The sequence below is a fragment of the Cuculus canorus genome, chromosome 3 (genome assembly GCF_017976375.1).
Source record: "Cuculus canorus isolate bCucCan1 chromosome 3, bCucCan1.pri, whole genome shotgun sequence".
In the NCBI taxonomy this organism is placed as follows: Eukaryota; Metazoa; Chordata; class Aves; order Cuculiformes; family Cuculidae; genus Cuculus; species Cuculus canorus.
This window is the reverse complement of record NC_071403.1, coordinates 45336817-45364231: the sequence shown is the minus strand read 5'-3', so window position 1 is coordinate 45364231 and position 27415 is coordinate 45336817. Positions and strand designations below refer to the sequence as shown.

The window sequence follows — 27415 nt, the reverse complement described above, 5'->3', positions numbered from 1 at the left end:
TTATCCGATTCCTTGTTTTGTGCGTTTGCAAATTTGAGAGATGACCCTACAGTTGTGGTCCTCAATATGACAAGTTAATGAGTAGGTAAAATGCAAGATGTTTTCGTGTTGACGAGTCAAAAAATTAGATAGGGCTGTAGTATGAAGAGAAACCATTTCAGCCAAATGCTATGCCTCTTTTGCAGGACAGCAACAGGCTGGAGTTGTTGCCTGTCCCCCTGCAGTGCCTCCAAGACCACAGCCTTCACAGGTGATGTTGTCACTCTTGAAACAATCTCAAACTTGGTGCATCGTTTTTGTCTAACTCTGAATTTTAACTTAACTCTAAAATGAGTAGTATTGCTTGGTATTTTTTGAAACCACCAGAATGCGAATGTTGGCAAAACCTAGACTATAGCCAAATGTTAGCTGTTCCTGAAGAAAAAATGGCTCCTGGTAGAACCCTGGGAAGGGATTGAAGTAGAGATTGCGGAGGATGAAGTGGCTCTGGAGCTCTGAGTTGTAGAAAAGAGACCAAAGTTACGCTTTCATATTTTTTTACCTGTCCCTGTATAGCTAATAGGCCATAATACAGACTGTGAGAGCAGTCTTTCAGAGTTTTGCAAAGTAAGTGTGTCTTCAATATATGTCTGGTACAGGATATAGTTTTACATAACATGACTGCTTCCAAAAGGAGTGATCCCAGTTCTTCCGTTGTTGTAGACTTGGTGATCTTTGCAGTCCTGATCTGAGTCAGGTCAGTTTGCTGATTTGGTAGAAAACAAATCTTGCAGAAGTTTTTAATTTGTCTCAATGAACTGAATCCTTCAACTACTATGCAGATCTCACATGGAACAGATAAATTGCTTTTCAGTTGTCTTTCACCAGCAGCTACTTCTTAGAATCCGAGTTACCAGCAGTTGAAGTCAAACAATGGATCCAGAATTGTCTGCAAAGAAAGAGGATACAATGACAGCCATATTCCATACAGTGTGATCATATAATTGTGTTTCCCTATGGAACTAGACTGAAAATCTCTGTCAACCCTGATAGAGCCAAGCTGGACTATGTTACAGCAGAAACACTTGCTGTCCAATGAGTCTAGATAGTCCTACAGTGCCTCCATCTTTGATCTCATTCACTGTATAGCAGCACATGTAATTGAACTTCCTTATATCTTAAATATGTATCTGTTTTTATAAACAGAATGGTTGGTCCGTTTGTGTCTTGGATGAGATGTGCTTTGCCCTACTGACAAGACATAAATCTTTGACCACTAAAAAGGCAAATAGCCTTTAGCATTCTGTCACAAACTGTTGTTTGGTGAGATTCTTTGCATCAGATAACTATGTTAAGAACAATGTCACTAAATATTTTTGTTGTTTTGTTACAGGGTGCAGGTCCTCATGTGCATCGCCCAGTAGATGCTGAAGGCCTAATAGCTCATACCAGTACCTCACCTCAACAAATACCAGAGCAGCCAAATTTTGCAGACTTCAGCCAGTTTGAGGCATTTGCTGTTTCAGGTGCAAACGAAGAGGAAGATGATGAAATTGAAACACATTCAGAAGTCTTGCAGGTGGGTAGAAGTGACAATCTTGTCAATTCCTTAATACCAGCGACAGTTATGAGACTTTGTAAAAAAAAAAAAAAAAAAAAGCCTCAATCCACTTATTTAGTAGTTGCCAAACACCTAGGCAGAAAAAATTGTTTTCTTCTCAGCTTTCAATTGTAATTCAAAAGATTATGTACTTAATAGCATGTTTGTGCACAAACATAATTGTGTTGGTGCATTTAAGACTTAGCACAGGAAAAACCTTTGTGCTCCCTTTAAAGCCTACTTACTGGTAGGCTTTAAAGTTGTCTTAAAGGGATGGCTGTCAAGTATTGTAAGTATTTGGTGTATCACCATTAATTTTTTGTTCAAAGCCATTGGACAAACAGTTAAAATGACTAGAGCTCTGGCTTCCTTCTGTAATAGATTGTTAGATCTGTTTGCAAAACCTTGTTTCCTGCTACAGACACAGGTCTTAAAAGTTTGGAAGTTTATTCCTTTTAATGTCATAATGGCTTACTGCTATTACATGAATTACTTCGTGTTTTCCTTTGTAATTTGTAGCGTTCATCCAGATTCTGAGTTCTCTGGGGCAATTCTGCATCCGCAGTTGCAAAAGTACCTGCGGTGCTTTAAAGTTCTTCCAACTATGAGCAGTATGTTCTTGCTCCTTTAATTTGGGAAGGTCAGTGATGTAGAACTGTTTGAGCGCTCTCCATGTACCTCACTGCAAAATCAGCTATGTTAGCTTAAGCTGCCACTGAACACTGCTTAATTTAAGCTTGCTGATTGTTTTGCATTGAGGTGGGTAGGGAACAATCACATTGTGTTCCATTGGAGGGATTAACCTTTGGCAGTGACAAATAGATAGTAGTGGTAATGTACCAGCAGAAATAGCTATAGCAGTTTATCAGGCCACAGGCTCTTTTGTGCTACACAGTGCCTGAGAATGTTGGGGATTTGACTTTTTTCAGAGGTCTTCCAACATCCAGAGTACAATGCTTGAGAGCAGAGTACCTTTAAGTGACTGTTTCATCTTTTTTAATAGTGATTTTTAGATTTATTGTTGAATATATATGAAATTATTGACTCTTAATTTCTGTATCGGAAGACAGGTCTGGCTATTGATTCTGGAAGTACAGCTTCTTACTTACATACATCTTCTGTAAGATGCTCCCAGGCCAAAACGGTGTATGTGACCAAGATAGTTTTAGATTATTTTGCTCCAAAGCAGGTATTGTGTTTCAGCTTGTGCTTCTAAAGAAGGCTTGAACTGGACTTTTAGGTGTTAACTGTATTCATGCCTCAGAAATGTGGCATAGTTGTGTTTATTCCAACTGTTGCCAAATGAAATATTTAAGTAGTAGTTTTCTAAATATAGTTTATATCCCTTTAGGTTGAAAAGCCCTCTGATTCTGCAAGCTCTCTTAGAGTTGCCAAAGCAGATGGAAGAGTTGAAGACAAAGCGCCTGCTAATGTCCCCACTAGTGCGGTATGCATAGTACACTTGGAAGGAGATTGCAGTTGTCTGATGTATATGAAATTATGTCTGTTTTGACTTGCAACAGCAACTTTATGCTTCCACTCAATCCCAGTTTTCTTAAGTCAAATATGTGCTTGAAATAGGAATGCACATGGTTAGTTTTTGCATCAGATGATGTTCATGGTCAGCTTTATTTTCCAGACAGCAGAAAATGTAGATACTTGTAAGTGTTCAAACTTTTTAAACAGAGCAAAGCTTCTAGTGCAGATCTTGGTTAACAGTAGCTTTTTTGTTACAAACACATAAGTACTAGGGGGGAAGTGTGTTCTTACATGTTGTGGGTTTGCACTTGTCAGTTGCACCATGGTGTTTCTGCTTGCACAGTTCTTCATCAGTGTGTAGCAACTTACTGCCTTTTCACCACAGAGTAGGATTTAGTGCTTAAGGTTTTTTTCCAGACCGTATGAGAATGCAGCTACATGTCCATCAGAAAAGATCTGATGAGTTGTAAATTCAGTTAGCCCAGTAACTGGTTTTAAGAACATGTAACGCAATGGAGTTCCTAGATTATAATGCAAGTAAAATGCAGTTTGTGAAAATCAATAGGCTGTGTTTTCCTTTTCAGGCTAAAGGCACTACCCCACTTGCTCCACCACCAAAGCCTATTCGCAGAAGATTAAAATCGGAGGATGAGCTAAGACCTGAAGCTGAGGAACATACACAGAAAACAGGTGTCATAGCTGCTGTTCTTGCTTCACAGCCATCTATTCCTAGGTAACCCAAGAAGTGTATAAATACATCTGTTACTGGAAAGTTTACATTTAAACAGCATATGCACTTTCTATTCCAGGAGTTGCAAACAATTTCAGTGTGTCTGAATTAGATTAATTTAACAGTTCTAGTTTAAAGGTTCTTGTTTTTTAAACAAGATCATCCCAAAGCCTCTACTACTGGGAGACCTGCTAGAGATTTTGACTTTTTGGAGTGTGAACCCTTTAACTCCTGCAGTTATGTTGTAAATATGTAGAGGTATTAAGATGTAGTACTTCATTTTAAATAGCAGTTGCTATGAGCAGTCCAAAATGTACAGTCTTTGTGTCATAGCATGAAAGTAGACTATTACATTAGTCACTTTTAGGTAAATTATTGTGGTACAGTGTTTTGGGACCTCAGAAAATTGATAATGAGAAGTTTTTAAAATATGCTGCTGGCTGTTTCATTGAAACCAAGTATTTGTGGCTTCCATGCAAACAAGGTGAATCCAGCAGGGCAGAAGAGGGAAAATTAACAGTGTAACAAGTTAAACAAAAAATTTAAAAAGAGGTTCTTCTCACTGAAAAAGGGAGGACTGTAAATTAAATATTCAGATAAGCAATGAAATGGCTTAGTACAATAATTCTAATGTTTTCTCAGATCAGTGGGGAAAGATAAGAAGGCAATTCAGGCATCGATCAGACGTAACAAGGAAACCAACACTGTTTTGGCCAGATTGAATAGTGAACTACAGCAACAACTAAAGGTAATTCCATATTCTTTCTTTAAAAGAAGAGTCTGAGAGGGCAAAATGTCAGTGATACACAGTAATGGGCATTTCTGCAAACCAGTGATACACATATTGAAATCGAGGATATTGATATAAAATATGTGGTTGTTTTGTAGATCATAGAACATACCTAATTGTGACAAGCTTTGTGAAATTACAAAAGATGCTTTCACTACTACACATTTTTCAGCATACTGATTTGCTTTCAGCTACACTAAAAATAAAAGAAATCATAACTTAATATTAATGATTTGAGGTAGCTGTAATGGTCAAAAGATACTTTAAAAGCAGTATTGAGAAGAGCAGCTGAAGTGGCTTGGGTTTTTTTCTGAAGGAAAAAGAAAACCTTGAAGTCCTACTGAAACTATAAACATTTTTAAACAAACAATCTGGAATACAAAACTTCATCTTAATAAAAACAATAGTCATCTGTATCTAAGTTGACTATTATCTTGGATTTATCTGTAGGCACTATTTTAACATCTTTCTCTTGCCATCTTCCTTATGATATCTAATTTTAATTATTAAATTAATAAAAAAGCCACCTTAAACGTAAACATGAATTAGTGTGATGCTGTCTAAATTGGAAGATAGGCCATTTAAAAAAAATTATCAAGCCCAGATTTCACTTGTTAATCTAAGTTAATTTTTCACAGCCCAAATTTCAAAGAGGAGAAACTTGAGCAAAAGATGTGAGTTTACCAGTTTTGATCCTACAATTAAATGTTAAATATTCATTCTCTATGTACAGTCAGTAGAAAATCTTTCTTTTGTAGGATGTTCTTGAAGAGAGAATCTCCCTGGAAGTCCAACTGGAACAACTTCGACCCTTCTCTCACCTCTAAGCCTACTGCCGTTAACTGTGAATTTACTAATTTTGAAAGTGGTTTTGGTTTCAAAACCTATTTAAAGATCCATGCATCTAGCTCAGTGCACTCTATTCTACATTAAATGTTGTGGTTCTGTTTTGTCAATTTGTCCACTTTTGTATTTAAGTATTTTAATTTCAGTACAGAGAAAAAACAAACTTTTTCCTTGAATGTGACACTGCCTCTCACATTTTCTCTGGGCATCTGTGATTTTTGTTGGACTTGAGTTTGCAGAGGTTGTCGCCAAAATTTCCAACTGGAATTTTTTAGTCGTTTCTTTTTTCCTGTTGAAACGTCTGTACAGAAGAGGATTGCTGATCAGTTGACTTTAAGCACATGAACTCTGTTTGCTATGGCATTTACTTTATTGTGCCAGAAAAGAGGAAAACTAGTAATCTGTCATCAGCCAACATTACTTCCCAAGCTGCCTTTACATTTGGAAAGTTATTCACAATTTGAGAAAGCCTCCTCTTTGCAATAAACCAGCTTATTCAGGTTGACAGAGTTCTTGCAGGCTGTTTGCCATATCAGCTGGATTTGATTTTCTGGTTTTGTTGCATACATTATAGAGTATGTAACACAGATTGCCAGGTGTTCACATTTTATCCATTCATGATCCTGATTCAGCCGCATGCGTATGAAGATTTATGGTACAATTGGTAGTCTGTTAAACAGACCTTTCTCAGTCCTGCCTTTTGTGAAAAGAGTTGGGTGTGAATCTCCAGCATATTAATGACACATTACTGAAGCACCACCTGTAATTGCATGTTTCACACATTACCTTTTTAATAGCAGATCACATCCACCAGTCTTCACTATAACAAATTGTATTGTCGAGTATTGTGTCAATACCTCTATTGAACTTCTGATTCCCAGAAAAAAAAAACAAACAAAAAAAAAACAAAAAGGAAAAAAAAAAAACCCTGAAAAAGAACAGTTTGCCTCTTAGGAATTCTGGGGTACCTTCTGTCATCTTGTTTCCATGCCTTATTTCTCTGGCATATAGACAGGCTTCACTATTAACAGAGTTCCCCGAGTGTATCCTGCTATTCAGGTTGATGTACTGTATTAGGATTTGTTGTATATTGTATGATACACACCTTTTGATCTCGTATGTAAATTTGCATTAATTGCTGACTAACAGCAGATATTCTATTTAATGGCTTCTTCTGGCTGTGGGATCATAGATGTTTAACTGCATGGATTTATCTCTGCAGAATCAGAACTAGCAATTGTGTGATTTTTACACCAATAAAACAGCACAATATTTTAATTTTGTTGGTTCATCTTTACCTGGGAATTGAAAGTAATTCAAATACGGAGGAGGGGTTTATTACAGGTCTGCAGGGAATTTTTTGTAATTTTGTGGCATATACGAGGAACAATGAATCCTAATCCCTAGACCACTTTCCTCCATGATTTTTTAGCTTGTGGTTGGAAGTGATTAAGTTCTTTCTGTAATACATGGCTATATTCCTTTTGTTTCCTCCTAGAAGCAAATTTAATATAGTTGTAACTTATATAAAGTAAATGCTGGTACTTACTTGGGTCAAAGAAATGTATAGTTCTTTAGTCTTCATTTCTGGTTTGATTTCCTTGAGAATATCTTTCCAAATTGAAACTAAGTGGATCACCTGTTTGCAGCCAGAATCCTCAATGTCTCACTTCTGTGCTTAAATGAAATACCTTCAACATCTGCTTTCCTTACAAAAGGATAGCTCAAGTCTAATTTTTATGCTGAATATGCTGTTTATTACAGTGAAAAACTGTTCCTCTTTTTGGTTATCATATGCAGACTGGATAATTATGGTTAACTTCTGTTATTATAACCCTTCAGAGTTGTGGATGCCCCCTCCCTGGAAGTATTCAAGGCCAGGTTGGATGGGGCCTTGAGCAACTTGACCTAGTGGGAGTTGTCCGTGCCTGTGGCACGGGGGGTTGGAACTGGGTGATCTTTAAGGTCCCTTCCAACCCAAACCGTTCTATGATCCTATTGCAGATAGTGTACGTATATAATCCGAAGCAAGATTCCCTCTTATGAAAGACACAAATATCATAGTTGCATGACAGATGGTACTTTCTATTTGCATGTGAATGGATTAAGAAGTTATAACTAAATGGGCACAGAGGCTGCGTATAAGTTACGTTTCTACTATCTTGACAATTAGTAGATAAAGTGCCAGACTGACTCTGAAAAATAAGACATAAGGAAGGAAATTAAAACAAAAGAACACACAAAGCAAAACCAAAAAAAAATTTAAAAATCAATTGACTACTAACTTCTATTACAACTGCCAAGCTAGAAGAGCAGTGCTTAAAAAAGTGAAAAAACTGTCACTCACTGCAGTCAAACAATGTTGATTTCAAACCAACTGTATCTTGTCCATAGTTTATTTTAAAATTAAAAATACATTTTTAAAATAGAATTATTTTCATATTAATATTTAAATATTAAGCTTATGCTTATAGCAGCGGGATTCTTAAATCAGAATTAAACGTTTTAAGCTTAAATGTAAGAAGCTTGTGGCATGTATGTATGAATTTCTGTAACATCCATCCATATCTTTCTAGTAGAATGGGAGTTAATGTCTCAAGTGAAGCATTTGAGCAATCTGAATATTTGTCTGTCTGGCCAAGAAGTCTGTTTTTAAGACTGTTTGTGGATTGCTTTTAATGGATCATTCAGTATGTTTTGAACCAAATTTTCATGATCAGAAGAACTTCTAACTGAATAATTACTTATGTCTTAAGAACATCTCTGCTGATGATGTTCAGAAGTTACCTCAGTACTGTAATCCAACTTTAATCCCTTATAAAATTATTTCCTCGTCTTTTCCATCCTTTTCCATTTGTTTGATCTTGATCCAGCTACTTGATACATTCTTTTTTATGAACTTAGATTGTAAGCTCTGTGGGGCAAGGAATTATGTACTGTACCAGAGGTGTGCTCTCTGTGTTGCAAGTATAAACGTAGACTACTAAATAGTATGGAGTGTGATTCATGTACCCAGCTAGGATGGATGGATGGACAGCAGCCTGCATTTCTGAAACAGCCGCAAAATGTGTTTCTTTGGACTTTATGACTGGAGGAGCGTCTTTTCTTGCTGGATTTATGTTTCCTTTGTTTCTCCTACTAATGTGCCTCTTTCTTCATTTCACCTGCTTTGGAGTTGCTTTTTTCTCCATTCATTGCTTGTCTTTGGACTGCAGAGAAGACTTCCAAAATGCGAAGGTAAAAAGCTGGAAAGTCACCTTTTTTGAGTAGACTTAAAATACTGCTCAATGTAACTAGTATTTTAATTTCTTTTGTAATTCACATGTCCCTCATTTTACTTGCAGTTGTAAAGTACATGAATAGCACATGAACTAGAGGATCTCTTATTACTGAAAATGTCTTATGTGGGATAAACAAAGTTGAGGTCATAAAAATTTAAAACTAAAGAAAATAAATTTGCAACATTGTTTCTTCTGTGAGATGTCTCTGTCCCTTATGGATGAGGTGTGCTGTGTTGCTGCTCTATAGTTAGGGCAAAATTGTGTTACTCTCCTGGTTTCAGCTGTGTACAGAGTTTGTCATTAAGGGCAACCATACAGATGTCCTAGTCTGAATCCCTTTTTCCTGAAAGAAAAAGTAAAACAATTTCTCCTTACTTGTTCTAGTCTTAATTTCTAGTAGAAATGGTAATATGGTACAAAAATATGTCCCTCCCAAGTGGGTAATAATGCAATTCTTAATATATGTGGAATATTAAAAACTAAGTTGTGTACTTTAAATATATTTGCATGCTTAAGTTGCTTAAATACTTTACAAAGCAGGCTATGTGCAGTTGATTATTCAGCTATGCTCCCCAAAGTTCCATTTTTCAAGAAGTACAATTTAATTTCAATAGCAGAATTCCAGCATGTTTTCCCATGCATAATGATACTAATCCTTTATAATACAGCTCTCTAGAAGAAAACACATGGAAGCCAAGGACTTTATTCTCTGGTAACAAAAAAATTTAATGTTATGTTTTCTTAATAGTCTCTGAAAACAACTAACTAGAAGTTGCCTAGGAAGAATGCTAAAAAGTCTATATACTGATAACCGAATGAGACTACATGGTGTTGTCCTGATAATTAATACCAAGCAAAATGTAAACCTTTTTGAACAAGAGTCTTTGAATTAATTGCTTTTCTAAAGTGAGTTGTGTGTTTGAGTGACTTAATGCTGTATAATTTCCTTTCAATAATATTTCTTTAAATTGGCAAAATGAGTTTTAAAGGTGCAATTCGTGCTTTAAAGCTGAACTGTACACTGCTGATTGTACAGTAGTTGTACCTAGTTGTACACTAATAGTGTATTCCGAAGTGATTTTACTGTATTTTTTCCAGCTTACTGAGATATACGTGTTCAATGTCTTGCATTTGAGTTATTCTCAGAAACAGCCCGTTTCATTATAAAACCTAAAAATTCAGAATCGTAACTCTGCGAAATACTGTCTGTCATCTTGCAGCTATATCCAAAGTCTGAAGATGACTGTTAGTACTGTTTATCACACACTGCAAGCATATGATAGCGCAGAAAGAGACATGACTTCTCTTCCATCTCTAGTAGGGTCTGTTCTTAACGCTTTCACTTAGTGATATTAAGAACGTATCTCATCTGGAAGGCATCGAAATAACTCTTGTCCTTTTGACTCGTCTTGATTATGCATGAGCTAAGAAATGAAGACAATGTCATAAGTAGTGAAAGCAACATTCAGTGGTATATTGATAAAAAACAACCCAATATCTGGCAATGCGGCAGTTGAACCTTACATGACGGGAGCATTTGTTTCCTAGTCCACTGAGGAGCTCACAGACACATCTTGCTCTACAGCGTATGTAAACTCTTTGATATATCCCATGTAGCAGCAATGGTGGCTTTTGCTTTCTGTCATCTAACTTCAGAGGTCTGACTGTATTTCTCTCTTTGGCTTAAATAAGAATGAATTTAAAATTACAGTAGAGGGTGTGGTCCATGGTGTGGAGCAAGTTAAATGTAAGAAAAGGTATTTAGAATCGGGCATGTCTTCTGCAAGGAGCCTGTTGCCTTTGGTATCCATTTAAAAGGCACTTAAGAAATTGAAAACATTTGAAAGAACAGCTGCATATTGAGAAAGGCAGCACTAAAATCAATTATTTCCCATGACATGTTGCTGAGGGAGCAGAGGGTGAATAAGCATTACGGTAGCTGCTCTAAACTGTAAACATTTGTGTATGCAAACACTCGTTAGGGGCTTCTGAAGGTCTAGCATACACGATTGGCTGTGTCAGACTTGGCCAAAAGGTACGTATGGTAGGTAGCTTCAGCAATATATGATTTCTCAGCACAAATTAAAGGAAATACTTTGGGAACCGCTGTGGTATCTTATGTGTGTTCATTGAGCTAACATGAAGTTCAGCATTTAGTACAAAGTGCTGCTGGGCTTTACTTTGCAGATCTTGAACTGATACAAAGGCTGAATTCATTCTTAGGTACAAAAATATGTATTTCAAGGAAAAGATAATGAAATGAGCTTTTAGGAAGTTGTACTGCAAGGTATTCTATCAGAAAATGCAGAAGTGATGTGCCTTCAACTTGTTTTTTCCGCTATGTATCCCTGCCTTTGGAAGAAGAGTGCTGCAATACACAACAAACCCTTCTAGAGCTTCAATTGCGTTGTCTTTTACTGCCCTCATGAAGCAGCTTAGTCACTGTGATCAGAAAGAACCAAGAGGTCCTTTTGCTCTAAAAGCGAACTTAAAAGGAATATATTCCTTGGTTTGCTATGCACTTCTTATTTAGGGATAAAGTAGTGTTGAAATAAGAAACTGTGGAAAAGCAGTATTAATTCACATGTCATTTTCTCAAAATTAGGAGGCTGATCATTTTGGTGGATGTTATGATTTCTGCCAAGTTGCTTCCATAGGTGGATTCAGGAATCAAGAAACATGCTACAATTTATCCTCTTAGAAATTCTCATGCCAAAAGTATGAAATGTTACTTTGAGAATGGTTTTTTTTTTATCCTTTTTTTTTTCTGTAGCGTTTTCAAACAGTGGAATCCTTTGAAATTTTAAGACTTTTTTGCAAATAGCTGTGCGTGTAGGAAAAATTTTGCTCCACTTGTGGGAAAAAAAGAAATCATCAATTTAAATGGGGTTGCATTTCAACTGTTACAACACAAGACTGTTGCCGTCTGAGTTAATACACAGTAAGTACTGGCAAAAATGGAACTGAAAATACAGTGTTGATTCCAAGTTGGTATTTTAGGCTTAAAATTTTAATAAGGAGGGCTTCATGATGTATTGTTTTATGTATTACTTTATGTTCATGTCCTCACTTTAAAACCAGCAGTAAGGATAAAATAAAAATGAGGGCAAATAGATTGAATGCCGGATCCAAAGGGATCTTGCAGCTGTGTGTATCGGTATCTGTAGAATGTAGTGCTATTGTCCAGGTTGGGTACTTGATACTGTGTGCTTAATGATAGGTCTGAATATGTGTGTACCTGGTCTGCTTAAACAGGATTGAGACCTGCAATGATAGGCTTATGCAGAATAGCATATGATTTTGTGCTGCACCCACATGTTTGAATGACCATGCTGGTAACTTCAAAATGAACTTACTGAGTGAGACTTCCATTGAATTATGTGCAGTTCTCTGTTCTCGCTTGGGCATATCAGTTTACTGATAGACGTGAAATTGTGCATGCACGCAGCTTTCTTTCCAAACAAGTCTGTATTTTGAGTGCACTCCTGAAACCTTCAGTGAAAGCGTAGCCTTATGTAAAATCGTAGTGTTACAGTGCGTCTAATTGTTGTGAAGTTTCATAAAGTTAATGTTCTTAATACAATAATCATTCTTGGTTTGTGTGCATTTACAACCCACTTGTAGTTGTCTAGAAAACTTCAGTCCTGACATGGGGTCCTGTGGAATCAAACTTCTGTTCAAACTAACGCTTCTATCAAACAAGCTCTGAGAAATTCCTTTTCAATTCCAGCACAATAAACATGAACTTTTGAGGTTGATCTCAGCTTTATCCTGCAAACTACTGTGCGCAGGAGAAAGGATGTTGCCAAAGAAGTTTGTACATGTTTGAAGGAGAAGAGTGAACTTAATTTGCTTCTGGGCTGGTTTAGTCCTGGAAATGTTAAAAATTGTTATCCTGTAGAATATAAGCCAAGTTAGTTGGGCTTTTTAAAACTAATTTTACTAATCTAAAAACATTTCCAGCCTGCTTTCTCTTTCCGGAGTGGTGCCTTGCAAATGTTTGTAGTATTATTTATTCTTTTTCATTCTTGAGTTAGGAACTAACCCAGGGAGAGGTTTCTGGTGTTAAGATGCTCCGGGCCCCTATGAATTCAAGACAATAAATGTATGGCTTTGATTACAGATCTTGTTTGATTTGGTAGCCTGTTCATTAGGAGAAGTATTAATTTAAAACTTAATTTTTTGGCTGTGGGTCATGAGCCTGCAGCTCTCATTTTTGTTGTTATTCAGGATCCAGACATCATGCAGTTCACCTGAGAACAAGACCATCAATCAAAGGACATGGCTAGAGTATGATGTTCTATGGGGAGCAGACAGGTGCCTTTTTTGGATGTTTAATCACATTAGTAGTTTTAGAAGGAAAAATCTGAGTTTGCTTGCACAGGAATCCAGGTTCAGTTTTACTTAAGGCCTTTTTTAGAGCAAAATGGTGAGAATTGCCAGTTGAGAACCCCTTCCCTCTTCTTGTCTCCTAGCTTGGCAACATAAACTCTAGTGCTGCCCAGATGGAGTGTTGGTCATTGCACTTGGTTAGTCTTTTATAGACTGATCTTCTGACCAGAAACAAAATCTTTTAAGCAGCAGCAGGCAGTCTCTGCAAGTAGATTCTACATTCAGCAGCTACTTATCACAAGACCCTGCTAATAAGGATTCCAGTATAGGGAGAAGAATGCCTTGGTATCGGAGCCAGGGATAATTAATCTAACTAAATGTTACGTGAATATGTATAGCATGACAAAGCTGTTAATGTGAGAAAGAACAGATATTGAAATAACTAAGCTATTGTTTCCTGCAGATATTAAGAAATACTGTTTTACTTGAATCAATTTTATCTGACCAAGTTCAATTAAACCCTTACCTAAAGTCTGCTGCAGCTCCTGTTCAGTGTCATTCATGACTTCCCGTCAAGGAGGCAGGTGTTCAGTTGTTTCCAGAAAAGGAGGGATTTGGCACACATAGCAGTTGGTTGAGAAGACGAATGCCATAACCACAATTAATCACCCTTTCCCTCTTCTTTCCCTTGAGGTTTTATTGCCTGGATCAGGAATATTGCTTTGGTCAGCTGGGGGCCGCTCCCCTGGCTGTGTACTCTCCCAGCCATTTGTCTATCCCCAGCCTATTCGCTAAGGTGAGCTGGGGAAGAACCCTTTGCCGTCTGCTCTGTGTTTTTCCATTGCATCGCTGTGGTGGCACCACTTCTCATATGTGCATAGTTCCTCTGTCTGCAGTAGCGATAGGAAGTGGTGCCACCATAGTGATGCAATGGAAAATCTAGAGTAGGTGACACCAAAGCATGATGTACCGGCTCTGTAAGGGACTGTAGCAAGGGCTTTGTTGTGTTCCCTCCTTCTAACATATTCACGCTGTTGCAAAAGCACTTATTTTACACAGTTAAACTACTGAAGTGAGCTGGAGATTGGACAGGAAAAAAATAAATTCCCTGATACTGTTAAGGTAGAGTGGGAGCTGGTTTAAAGTTTGTATCTTCTTAATATTTTTTGAATTATGTATAAAGCTTGTGCTTACCAGTCCAAACATACATCTGTGCAAAACGGGTGTGATAATCATGTTGAAGTGCTGAATAGTAAAAAGAAACAACTTAGTTCCATTCTTTCCTCCATTTGAGGGTGTCCCATTTTTTGCCCAGCTTTCAAAATTACAGGGTACATTTCTAATTTAGCAGTGAAACTGGAAAAATTACCTTGAGGATTTTGGAAACACATGCTGTAGAGTTGTCTTCCAAGCAAATGCCCAGTAGAGTCAACACTTGGAAAATCTCCTACTGTTACTTCATGCTGTTATTTGTTAGACTTTTTCATTAGGGAGAATGAGTAGAGAGTCAGTCATGTCCTAACGTGCAAAGTTACAGCCCTGCTAGGCTAGGTTCTTTGAAAACGAAAACACACACACACACACACACACACACACACACACACACACACACAAAAAATTTTGGAAGCTTGGAGATGTTTTTATAACCCTTCTCAAAGAAGTAGGAGTGGTTGGTTCTACTCCCAGTCCAGCTCACCAGCAGTTCTTTTGGGTAAATGCATTTGCAGCAGTAATAGGGTATTCTACTATAACACGTTTTTCATTTGCTGTCGAAGACCCAACTTTTCTGGCAGAAAAAACACCTTCATTATTTAATACTGTGAGAATTTATAAATTTGGGCAGTTCAGCCGCTCTGTTTATTTTTATACCATGTCTTAGTGGGCTTCACAGCAGAGAAATCCTTTTCTAGTGCTGCTGTCATCTGGGGAACAAGGAGCTTAAGAGCATGCTTTTCATGTTTGTGAATTACAAATTACTGGTAATAATCTTCCTTGTCCACACTTTGGACACTTTTATCTTCTCCCAAGGTGGATATAGTGCAAGGGGCCATAAATTTCAGATGTGTGTGACAAAAGTTAAGAAACAGCTATCAAGTTTTTCCATTTCGGCCAAGCAACCTCGTGAGTGCTAGGCTGCTTCAAGAGGACCGCTGGTTCTAGTTTGTATCCTTTCTGAATCCATGACTGTAGGTTTAAATTAGATACGCTGAGGTACTTTCACAAGGTTCTGAGAACAACTGTTTCAGGACAATCGGGAACTTGGAAGCCTGGTACTTCCAGACATTGCCTTGCCTTAGAAGCCAAGCCTCTGCCAACTTCAAATTTTATTTCATGTTTAGGATAAAACACTCGTGGTTTCCGTTGAATTAAAGCTGTTGTGTTTTCCAGTGCATCTACTGCAAGTATGTCTGGTGCAGAAGACAAGAATCACTGCTGCATCATGAGACAAAGATGTCTTAGCTACTTAACCAGGATGAAGAGAGAAGTTGAGCTCCTCCATGAAGCTGTTTGTGCACCAAAAGCCAGATCACGTGAGCACAGATATTTGCATTTTTGATGCTGTTTCTTAAGTGCAGTGCACTCTGTTGCCCTTATTAACAATTGCATTCTGAGAGTTGCTTTGTGTTTTGTGTTGAAATTCCAGTAGTTTGAACATTTGGACCTTTGTTAAGAGTGATACAGCCACTTTCTTGGCTGCTGTATTAACACATAAATCTTTACTTCTTCAGAAGCGATGCTGGAAGGTGATTTAGAAGAGTAGGGTTTTTTTCCTGCAAGCTCTTAACAACTCTTAAAGAATAGGTACTATGGTAGAGCAACAGTAGCCCCTTCTCCAGAGCAAAGAAGCAAACATGCATCTAGCATGAAGTCCTAGGTTGGCAGCTACAAATTAAAACATGCTGGTTGATTGGCAGCCCGTTTGCCTTTACTGTCACAATCAGCAGCCTGTCACAACTTCTCACCGTGAGCCAGCTGAAGCCTAGAACTCTGTTTAGATTGTTCTGCTTTATTGGTTTAGGTCTAATAAAAATATCTGCTCTCTCTTTACAGCGCAGTTGTTACGTGGAGCCTGCTCTGGGGTCCTGTTCCCACTATCAAATGTTTTACACCGCATGCTGCCTGGTACTGCTGGGAGGTCAAGAGAGGATTTGGTATGTACTGATTCATATCAAATATTGTGTCTTCTTTTTGTAGTGAATGAAGACGACCATGATACTCAAGCTTGTGTTTTGTGATGATGATACGGAGATTGCACAAGGCAGAGATCACCAGCAGTGAGTTTGGTGGTGGTGGTGCTGGGCTGATGGTTGGACTTGATCTTAGAGGTCTTTTCCAACCTCAATGATCTTAGAGGTCTTTTCCAACCTCAATGATTCTATGATCATTCTTGTAGGCCTCTTGTTTTACCTACTGAAAGGCTGCAATAAGGTCTCCCCAGAGCTTTCTCTTCTCCAGACTGAATATCCCCAACTCTCTCAACCTGTCCTCATAGGAGAGGTGTTCCAATCCTCTCATCTTTTTTGTTTCCGCCTCTGGACCCGCTCCAATAGGTCCTCTGCTGAGAACACAGCGTTGGACGCTATACCAGGTGGAGTCTCTAAAGAGCAGAGGAGAGGGGCAGAATCACCTCCCTCGACCTGCTGGCCACATCTCTTCCAAATCTTCTCCTCTAAGACACCTTAGAGGAGAAGGTGTCTTAGAGGAGACACTGAGGTTCCATAGCTATCTCTTGGAGTGAGGCAATCTAGATCAGGTACACAGGGAAGAGCACCTTCCTTCAAACACCTTATCCATTTATCAGTGAGAGTTTAGGCCAGGAAACATTCCATGTTAATACCCTTCTGTCTCTATTAACAATTCTTCAGGAAACAAGATAATAGAAAGGGAGTTCATTTTACGCAGCCACTTACATACATTTATAATTACAAAAGACTTCCCACAAATATGTTACGGTAGACTTTTTTCTTCTCCTGCAAGAGCATGACATGCAATTAGTTTATTACCACCTAAAGAGAAGCTCAGTCTCTCAAAGATCTTGCCACAAAATTTTCTTGTATGACTCCAAAAGATAATGAGCATATATTGTTAACAGATTGTGTAAAAGATGTAAATGAGTATCCAGGAGGAGATAAGAAAATTTTAATGTCTTAAATATTTGCAATTAAAGCATTCTTCTTGCCTTGCGATTGCCTGTGAGCTTAAAGTGGTTCAAGAAAAAGGTGCTAATTCTTCTACAATTCTTAATAGCTGTTTGAGTAAGTTATTTATATTCATATCTCAAATTATACTTGTGTCTATGTACTTGCATAAACTGCTACAGAAATTTAGAGATCAAGACATCCAACAGACCACACATTCATAACTTATTTAAAAGATGTTTCAAGTCTATAAGCCTCAGCAGGGTTAGATGACAGAGCCAAAAAAGGAGAAAGACTTCTCCTACTCATAGAAAACCTTAAACTATAAAAAATACTGGTTAGAAGTGTTGTTTGGGACCAGTATGCACTACAGTGCTGCTATCTACTGCACTGGCAACAAGTTGCTAGTGAGGGTGCAGCTCTCCTCCTCAATCAAAAGGAGCTGCAAGAACGTAATTTTTCTTGTATAAATGCAGCTCTACTAGTGATTTTTGCCACCATAACAAGCCTCACGCACTGAGGCACAAGGCTAAAACATGCTGCTTTTTTGCTTGATTTTCAGAAGTCTGCACAGAAACAAGACCATCGTGCTGACAGGGAACACTTACTGTGCAGAAAAGGATAACTGCCCAATTATTGGTTGAAGAGTGGAAAAAAACATTGGCTTCATTTTGTAAGAAGCACATTGTATTCATTTCCTCCCATGCTGTCTTTGGATTTCACATCATCACAGGTACATAACCAGCAGCAGGCTGAGACCTGGAGGTAACTTTACCAGCACTTAAAACTTCTAGCAAGGCTCAACAACAAAGGAGGTAAACCATGTAAAGAACAAGACCATTCTAAAACGAAAAGCTCAACTGGGATCCCTACTGGTTTGTTAACCATTGAGATTTGCTTGATGGGTGAGACAGGGAACAATGGTGTTTGAGGCTGAATTTGTAGCCAGAGCAGTGTGGTGTTTAAATGATCTTTCTATCCTCAGCGGCACAGCGCAGACTTGGTGCTATGTGTGATTTCAAAAGGAGCTGGAGCTAATGGAATACACAACTCCATCTTAAGGGTGAAGAAGCACTTTCTCCAGCGATGCCAAATAGGCTTATTTTGTCCCGTGGCCATGCGCCCTCCTTGGGCTCATGAAATCTTCGCTCTCAAGTAGAAGGCTAAAGATTTCATTCCTTGTGCAGTAAGTATATACAGTGTGGAAGCTGACTGTATTACCTAAAAACTGAATGTAAAATAAATCTAGAACCAAAGGCATTGTTTGACAGACCAGGATAGAAGTTTTTGATCTCAAACCAGCCTGATTTTACCCTAATACAAACTTTTTTTCTGTGAACACAAAGATGACACCAATTAATACCAGACTAAAACACAGAAATTATTACAAAATTGCATATACCAGATTTATTGAACAATAACTGTTTGCCCGATTTTGGAATTTCACAATACTTTATCAAATCACATGGAGTGCTAGCATGCATGCTAGTTCTAATTTTGTGACATTTTAGGATTATTCAAGTAATCAAAACAAGTAAACTCTGCAAACATTCAGACTATGCAAGAACTATTTTCTTAACACAGCTGAACAGATACAACTTGTCAAAGTGTAACGTCAAGTTTTAAATGTTTTGCTTTGTTAACAATAACTTAATCTGTGGCATCACTGATCAAACACTGAAGATATAATTTGCAGATTGTCTGTGTACTCATCGGAAAGGCAACATCATCTCTACCTTCATAAAAACTGGAAAAATGCTAATGAACTTATATACATATATCACTTTCAACCACAGAACAACAGTGAGCAGAAGAAATGCACTCCTCCATTTCCCCAATATTTCAATTAAATAAGGCAATGATAAAAAGCACAGTGTCACAACAACCTACTCAAAACTCTAGATACAGAGTCCTGACATAATACAGTGCTTGAAGAGGAATGTGCAAAAATAAACGCTTGGATTTGCACTTTGATTGTTCATTGTGTAAACTAAAAGCAAAAACAAAATAACTGTTCCAGATTCCACTGTCAGGAAAAACAAAAGAAAAGCTTCTGGGAGAATCCAAATTGACAGAGCTGTTCTTTCATCCCGTAGCACTATTTGGAATATCTTGAGCATCTGCTAAATGTAGTTTTTGGCTGAAGCAAACCATTAAGGAATAACATGTTCACATATAGATAAGGTATAAACAAGATAGCAGTGTTACACCAAACTATGCTTAGTCCTATCACAGGTATGCACCAGTCTGGATTAATTCAGTTCTGTTAAGTCCTATGTGAGTTCTCAACCAGTAGATTAATCTTTCTCAGTGAGACTTAAGCACTACATACCTCCAGAATCAGCTGGTGGATCAAAGGAGATGGCAGATTATCACATTCCACTTGTGTTCTTTGTGAGACCTAGCCTTAATGAGCTTCCCACAGACCCAGAGAACGTATATACTTGTGTAGTATTCATAAAGTCCCAAACCAGAGTTCCACCTTCCTCAATGCACAGTGTGTAACATCAGAAATAGACTGCAGTATAAACTGAAAGCAACACTCCTCAACTGTATTCTGAGCTTATCAAAAGTGATGCAAACAACAAGCTAAGACATTCAGCTTTATCTCCTTCTGGGTGAGCTAAGAGGTCACTTTTGTTCAATTAGCAAAGCTCTGCTGAAGTATTTGACTCAACAGTATGACTGTAGAAGTAAAAACATCAGGTCTGTCCACTATTCACAGCAAAATCAGCTACATATATTTCTAGAAAAAATAACAGGATTCACTTATCAATGGGACAGAACACTTCTGAGTACTACAGAAGGACTATTATGTATGTTTGCTCAAGAATGTCACAGCAAGATGTAGGTAGAAAGACCCTGCTTCTCACATGCTCTGCCATTGACTGTCAACACATTGTCTTGAAGCGGTACATGCTAACTAACTAAATCACCATTTTAAAAAACAGCCTGTCTTAAAAGTGTTAAGATCCAGTCATTTATGTACTGGAAGAAATTAAAATCCATACTATATTACAGTACTAATTTAAAAGAAAGGACATTACTGAAGCTATTTGACTCCTGTAAAGAGACCATTTACTGGAGAAACATACTGTAGCAATAATTATAATGCAAACCAGTAATTTAAGGAAAGGATACATAGATGAATTCAGTTCTTCTAGCTGCAATGTAAGTGTAGGAAGTATCAGAAACAGCATTTCAATTAGCCAAATGCAACAATTATGCCGATATAATGAAACAGATGCATGAAAACAATGAAGGAAAGCATTGCGCTGAAATGTATGATTTTATTACAAAAAGAAAAGTAAGCCTGCACTGAATTCAACACCAACAGAGCTAAGTCCCAAATTAAGTTTAAGTCTGTCAGTCTCAAGAAATATAAAGAAATTCTAACAGTTTTGATTTTTATAGAGCTACACTAGAGAAAGGAGAAGCTGGAAGTGTAGAATGTACAGATGTAAACTGTGTGGTCTTCCCCCAGTGCAGGAGGATGGCCCATAGAGAAAATGGTCCTAGTTTCCTGGTTATCCTCACAGTTTACAGCTAGACTGCTCCACTCACTAAAACAAGGAGCAGCCTATAAAAAAAATCCAAACAAGGTACTGCATTTTCTCAAAACGAAGAGGACCACAGGGCTTATATTTTGGCTCATTACAGAACTATGTTTTCCTCAACTTGAAGACACTGCCCGCCCAGCAGCATTGTTTTCCTGAACACAGTGCTGCAGGCAAAGTTCCATGTGTTCTGCCTATCCAATACTTACATCTGACAGCAGCCTATCCAGGTTGGAGTCACTGGCTGTTTTTCTTTTGTCTTCAGGGAGTTCTTCCAGCTCCCCATAGAGCTCTAGGTTGAGGCGAGCAAGCTTCTCCTGCATACTCCGCACATGCTCCATTTGCTCTATGGAACATTCATTCCCTAAAAGGACAAGGGACAGCTTTAGATAAAAGAAACGTGAGAGAGCAAATGAAGGTGTGAAAATATAGCTTTTTACATCAGAGGAGGAATTTAAACATCAAATTTACAAGTTAATTTGCTTTCTCATTGATTTCTCCCTTTTTTACTACTGAAATTTCTGTCATCCTCTCTGGTATTATGCTGTACAGAACATGCTAACCTAACGCTAAATCTGCAAAAGCATATATGCAGCTTTCTAGGGAGAACATGGGAAAAAAGGAAGCAGAAGAATGTCATGTGTTTGAGAGTTGGTTTTTTTTGAAACCCTCATCAACTGTGGAGCAGTAATAATAGTAAGATGCTAAGACAGAAGAGTAAACTGGGTAAAATGCAACTTGAACTGGGTTCCATTAACACAGTAGACTGATGATAAGTTTAATGTGCTGCAAAGCCAGGTGCTAAATACAGTTACTACTTATTACTCCTATATTATCATAAATAAGTGACTTTAAATTTGGTATCTTAAATCCATATAAGCCAAGGTACTACTGCCTTTGGTATGCCATGCTGCAAGGAACAATGAAATGGCATTTGAATAATCTCACATCAAAGACAACCTTGTAGTAGGAATATAATTTAAAACCACAGTAAGATCTATTAAGTTATGTTAAATCTCATTTCATGTAGCAGACCAATATGACCAACTGGCACTTTCTGCATCCAGCACATTTGTTTGCAAATGTTACTATTGTATAGCTATGAAAACAATTATTGTATACAGACAATTCATGCACTTACCAAATGCCTGAAGTTTGCCAGAGTGGAAGTCATTCAGGAGGCTCAGGAGTCCCCTTTCCATTTCCTGGACATCTGATACATCTGTGAGAAAAGAATGCTGGATTGGTGCTGCTTGTGCCCCTTTTGCTTCACCTCCTGGAGGTTTGGCTTTCTCTTTTATTATACTGAAAAAAAAAAATTAATACAAAAAATATTACCTCTTACTTTCACTGAGAATCTGAAACATAAGGTAAGTATACATCTGGGATTTGAAAGTTAAATGGAAAATATATAATACACATTTCAGTCACTCCTTTTAACTTAAGAAAATGGATCACCCATTTTTCTTAAGAATAAAGAACTTGCTATCTTGACAATTTGCAAAATGAAGGATTCCAGCAAGCTGCTTTCCAACCAATAGTTAGAAACATCAATGGAGCACATGTATGTAATGGCCATCTTAATAATCTGAAGAGGACCATCGCCCAACAATGACACAGGGCACATGGGGCATTATCTGCACAAAATCACCCAAAAAAATCCACAAATTCCTTTCCAGCCAGAGACAAAACCCCTCAACAACCATACACCCCTCCTGTCACTAACACCTATAGACTACAACCAGTGTTGAAAACAACTTATAAACCTATAAAGGAAGGTGACCTTGCCTCTGGATAAATTTTCCTGGAACTCCTTCTTTCCACCTTCAAATAACATCCCACTTTTGTAAAACTTTCCATCAAAAGCAATCTCTCAGTACTCTTAATGCATAACAAATGGAACTAGTCCATGGCCAAACAAATGTTAACTATGCTAACAGGTCTCTACAGCCCCCTCTGCAACAAAATCATCAAAATTCCTGGATCCCATACATTTTTTTCTAAACATAAAATTTATTCAGAGCACTGTGTACCCATAGAAACTACAAAGATGAAAATGAATCATCGCTATAAACCTAGATGAATACACAGTTACCAATGAGAAGCAGCATAATTGTCTCTGACCCAGAGAGAGATGGACAGACAGACAGACTGCATCCTAATATAATTCAGGCAAGGGGCTGTTTTCATCCCCGATTTGCCCATCCATGTGTGCATGCTGCTTTTTCTCTCAAGCCACTGGCATGGCTGCTTCTGCAGCTTTATGGTGAGTCTGTTCAGAACTTGATTCAGTGAAAAATTATGACCCTAAAAATTAAACTTGAGAATACGATGGGATATTAAAAAAAATAATCACAAGCTTACGAAAGAGGCCTTATTTAATTAGTGACGATAATAGGGTTTACAGAATAGTACGCCCCACCATTCCCTTGAATACTCCATCCCATGCTCTGCAAGTCATAAATTCTCTTTCCTGTGGGAAATAATCAGCTTCTGTAGTCTATAAACATCATACAAGCTACATAGCCTATATGTTGGAACAACCAACAGTCCAACAATTTTCATATCCCATTCAACACCGAGTAACACATCTCAATTTAGGTTTAACTTTGGCTATTTCTCCTTCAATTTCAGACTTAAAGAAAGGTTTATATGCCAGAAAGGTCATCGTGTTTTAAAACCTGTATTATGACTGCTTGGTAAGCTTCACTTGAAAATTGAGCAAGAATGTCCTTTTCCAAAAACTGAAGAAAAAAAGACATTTTATTCTCTAGCCAATATTGTGGGCTATAAGAAATAGTGCATTCCAGAATAGTACTTAAGTAAACTGTACAGGCAGCTGCAGAAACCAGCAGTCTATTACACATTAATGATTATTATTTCCCTCAAAACATTAATACATTTTCCATGAAAAAAACAAGTACACTCTTTATATTGCAGAAATTCATTATTCATCAGACTATCTGTGCTAATGACAGCAGTTCAGTCTTTAATCTTCAGCTAATACTAGCACGTCAATAAACTTGACTGCCTCTCTCTAGCTAACATTTCCCTTTAAAATCACTCTTCGTTCATTCAGCTACTGTCTGCCACAGCCAAGAAATAGGTTTTCTACCATTCAAAAAAATTAGCATTCACAAACTGAAATGGATGTATCATCAATAACACACAAACTGCTCCAAAATGGTATTTTCTGAAGAGCTAAACGCCTCTCTCTGGTCCTAGGAGCTACCACTGCCCCCACTGATAGGTCCCAAACAAATAAGAAAACACAGAAATTCCAGTTCTATCTCATCCTTTTCAATTTACTGCCCTACTTATCAGTTCCAACCTCGCAGTCATGTCATATTTTTTCGTCCCTCAGAGCTGTACATCTGGGGCTCTGCTCTCTCCCGTAAGATGCCCACATTTGCCATATTTGATCACTGGGCTACTGTCTTTCACCAGTCACATCAGGTGATCTTCTCTTCAGCTAAAGTGTAATCACTATAAGTCTACATTGTGTAACATTTTATAAAACTAACAAGAATAGTATCAGCAGCTTATTTTTCTGTAAACTAGCCACTGTATTGCATTAAACAGCAATTGCTTTTCTAAAAAAAAAAATAATGTCATAAAAAATTTTTACAAGTCTGAAGCTCTTTCTTTTCACTCTGTCCCACCCAGTCTAAATGCCCTTTAGATCATCATCATTGGCAGGTTTCTGGCTCTCACTTCAACTGCGCTTGCGTAATGCTCCCGAGCTTACCGTTTTAACTTTGGTTTTTGGACTGGAGGCTGTGGAGCAGGATTTGAAAAGGCTGTGCTTTTACTGATAGGCACTGAGCTTTTCTTGGAGTTAGCAACCTGAGCAGGGTGACTGGTAGATGATTTGGGGCTCCTCCTCTTGATCTTCCTTTCTTCCATTTCTTCCAATTTATTGCAACTAGACTAATTTACTATCCTCCAAAGAGAAGGGGGGGGGGGAAGAGTAAGAAATATCCTTTAAAACTGGCAGTTACAATAAAAGCAAGGCAAAAAAACAAGTCACAGTGCACAGTTTCTTCAAAGATGAGCAGTCACTCATTTCTTCAAACAAGAGAATCCAGTTTGCAGGAGAAGCTGCCCAGGCCTGCCTCATCAGCAAAACAGGCAAGAATTAAAGTCTGCATCACCTTCAGCCTCAAAATGATCTCAGGCTTTGTGTCCCATGGATTACTGCTAGAAAACACTGAAACTACTCAAGTCAATGCCAATCAAAATACCGAGAAACCATGGTGGCATGAGGATGCTAACCTCCTTTAAAGGGAGAAGCAATCGCCTTGTCAGAACTCAGCTGATGTGGAGTTATTATTGCTATTGTATATGATACAGAAAATGCCAACAAATAAAGCTCTTTAAACTCATTTTGGAGTTTTAGAAAGCAAGCATCCTTTCTCAGGTCTGGGCAACATGCAGGAATGATGTAAATCAATCACATCCAACAAGACAAAGGCTGCTTACAGAATGTATTTCCCATTTACATGCATATGTATAAAATTTTCCCAGAAATCTTATGCATATTCTATTACTTTCCAGGGTCTGACTTTAACATTATGAAACTTTGCAACAGTCAAAACTCTTGCTAATTTGGAGCTGGCTCCAGCTCTCTGCTTGACCTTGGCTTTAAGTTAGATAAAACTCCAAACGGATGAGATTACAGAAAACACATCCGTTCAGCACAGAGCATACTTCACACAACACGCTATCATTTTCAAAGAAAGGACAGTTTCTGGAAAACACTTTTAAGGAAAACATGCTATCAGAGGGACATTCTGTCTAACTTTCAAAAACCACAACTGCTTAGACAAAACTTAACTGTACTGGAGCCAAATAAAAATATTCCACTAGTGGGTGCTACCCAATAATATACATGCTAGGTCACTGCAATTATGTATGCTGTCATTGGGTGACTCTTCCAATTCACTAAACCTTAAGAAAAATCTTAAATTTCAATTACAATGTCTTTATGTGCTTTTATAGTATTTCTGCCATCCCTGACAAATCATCACCCTAAAAAACAATCATAGACTAGTTTGGGTTGGAAGGGACTTTAAAGACCATCCAGTTCCAACCCCAGACCCAACTGGTAGGGTCACTTCCTACCAGATCGGGCTGCCCAAGGCCTCATCCAACCTGGCCTTGAAAACCTCCAGGGATGGGGCAGCCACAACTTCCCTGGGCAACCTGCGCCAGTGTCTCACCACTCTCATGGTGAAGAAATTCTTCCCTATATTTAGTGTAAATCTGCCCCTTTCCAGTTTATACCCATTGCCTCTAGACCTGTTGCTCCGAAGCTTTGTAAACAATCCCTCCCCAGCTTTCTTGTAGCCCCCTCAGGTACTGGAAAATAGCTACGAGGTCTCCTTAGAGCCTTCTCTTCTCCAGGCTGAACAACCCCAACTTTCTCAGCCTGTCCTCGCAGGGAAGGTGTTCCAGCCTTCTCAACATCTTTGTAGCCCTCCCCTGGACCCATTCTAACAGTTCCATATCCTTCTTATGTTGAGGACTCCAGAACTGGACACAATACTCCAGATGAGGTCTCACAAGAGAGGAATAGAGGTGCCTCCCTCCACCTGCTGGCCACGCTTCTTTTGATACAGTTGACCTGGGCTGCGAGCGCACATTGCCGCCTCACGTCAAGCTTCTCATCAAGCAGAGCCCCCAAGTCCTTCTCCGCAGGGCTGCTCTCAATCACAAAGGTCAGAACTACTCGAACTTTTAGAGCAAGAAAATAACCCCACACTCCCATAGTCTCAATGACACCCTTTCCTCGGGAAACTCCTTCTCTGCCCCTGCCCCGCCCCCAGCCCCACGGAGGCGGCAGAGGCCACACACCCCAGGGCCTCATCGCTGACCCCACCGCCTCCCGGAGGCACAGAGAGTTCCTGCTCCGCGCCGCCATTTTAGGAGCGCGGAGGGGCCCCCCCGCCCTGCTCCCTGAGGGGAGCAACCGCACCCCCCCCTCTACTCCTCCCCGCGGTGACCGTTAAACGGCCGCCCACGCGCAGTCCCCGCCCCCCTCCCCCGCTCCATGGCCCCGCCCCCGGAGCCGCGCGCGGACCCCGGCCCCGCCGAGCTCTCACCCCCTCCCCCCCCGGGGAAAGCGGCCAGGCTCCGCCACGTGACTGCGATCAATGCATTGTGGGAGTCCCGCCCCCTACCGCCGCTCCCACGGAGGGCAGGGCGGCTGCCGCTCCCAGAATGCCCCGCGGCAAGGGGCGGTGGGGGCGCCTCCGTTGGCGCTGGGAGGGGCGGGGGGGGTCCCTGCGCATGCGTGAAAGCCGAGCGCGCGAGTTCTCGCTGTGACTCTCTCTCCTCTCCGCGCGCGCAGGGGCGGGGCTGGAGCAGCCGTTAACGAGCGGAGGGGCGGGGCTGCCGGGGCACAGCTGGCACTGAGGGAACTGCCGGTCCTGGGGGAACAGCAGTCTTCAAGGGGCGCAGCTGATCCCAAGGGCGCAGCCAAGCCCAAGGGAACAGCAGCCGATTCCAAGGGGCACAGCCAATCCTAAGGGCCGCAGCCGATCCCAAGGAAACTGCTGATCCCAAGGAGGCACCTTCCAAGGGGCGCAGGCCCTCCCAAGGAGTGCAGCCGATTCCAAGGGAACAGCCGCCTTCAAGGGGCACAGCCGATCCCATGGGAACAGCTGATCCCAAGGAGGCG

The 27415-nt window shown here is 39.3% G+C and overlaps 2 protein-coding genes and 1 long non-coding RNA gene across 17 annotated transcripts in view; 2 read left to right on the top strand and 1 right to left on the bottom strand.

Annotated features, from left to right (window-relative positions):
• REPS1 (RALBP1 associated Eps domain containing 1) overlaps nt 1-9546 on the top strand; it is a 65047-nt gene extending 55501 nt beyond the window's left edge. For 2 of the 13 annotated variants that reach the window (XM_054061445.1, XM_054061444.1), the window contains exons 14-19: nt 186-250; nt 1373-1558; nt 2931-3026; nt 3643-3791; nt 4431-4536; nt 5337-9509. In XM_054061445.1, coding sequence (XP_053917420.1) covers nt 186-250; nt 1373-1558; nt 2931-3026; nt 3643-3791; nt 4431-4536; nt 5337-5405 — 671 coding nt within the window. In that variant the 3' untranslated portion in view covers nt 5406-9509. Of the gene's footprint in view, nt 1-185; nt 251-1372; nt 1559-2930; nt 3027-3642; nt 3792-4430; nt 4537-5336 lie in introns of all 13 variants that reach the window. The other 11 variants (XM_054061446.1, XM_054061442.1, XM_054061438.1 and 8 more) reach the window with 11 other exon arrangements.
• Nucleotides 9547-14780: 5234 nt separating this feature from the next.
• LOC128851633 (uncharacterized) lies at nt 14781-17867 on the top strand. Its single transcript, XR_008448991.1, has 3 exons — nt 14781-15568; nt 16089-16189; nt 17739-17867. It is a non-coding gene; the product is annotated as an uncharacterized LOC128851633 (long non-coding RNA).
• A 721-nt stretch (nt 17868-18588) lies between these two features.
• Nucleotides 18589-26961, bottom strand: CCDC28A (coiled-coil domain containing 28A). Of its 3 annotated transcripts, none has more exons than XM_054061447.1 (6): nt 26838-26961; nt 24482-24671; nt 21875-22038; nt 20943-21097; nt 20318-20340; nt 18589-19316 (listed from the first exon to the last, which is right to left on the bottom strand). In XM_054061447.1, the coding sequence occupies exons 2-6, from the start codon at nt 24637-24639 to the stop codon at nt 19262-19264; spliced, it is 555 nt and encodes a 184-aa protein (XP_053917422.1). In that variant the 5' UTR covers nt 24640-24671; nt 26838-26961; the 3' UTR covers nt 18589-19261. The 3 variants fall into 3 exon arrangements, with proteins under 3 accessions (XP_053917422.1, XP_053917423.1, XP_053917424.1); XM_054061448.1 differs by having other exon boundaries at nt 24482-24676; nt 26838-26954; XM_054061449.1 differs by lacking the exon at nt 26838-26961 and adding an exon at nt 26590-26610.
• Between the last annotated feature and the right edge of the window lie 454 nt (nt 26962-27415).

Coding starts and splice junctions, on each gene's coding strand:
- CCDC28A (XM_054061447.1), bottom strand. CDS start 24,639: ATGGAAGAAAGGAAGATCAAGAGGAGGAGCCCCAAATCATCTACCAGT. Junction 20,341..20,942: donor TGGATAGGCTGCTGTCAGAT/GTAAGTATTGGA, acceptor CTTACATTGCAG/CTAGAAGAACTGAATTCATC. Junction 19,317..20,317: donor GAAGAACTGAATTCATCTAT/GTATCCTTTCCT, acceptor GGTTTGCTTCAG/CCAAAAACTACATTTAGCAG.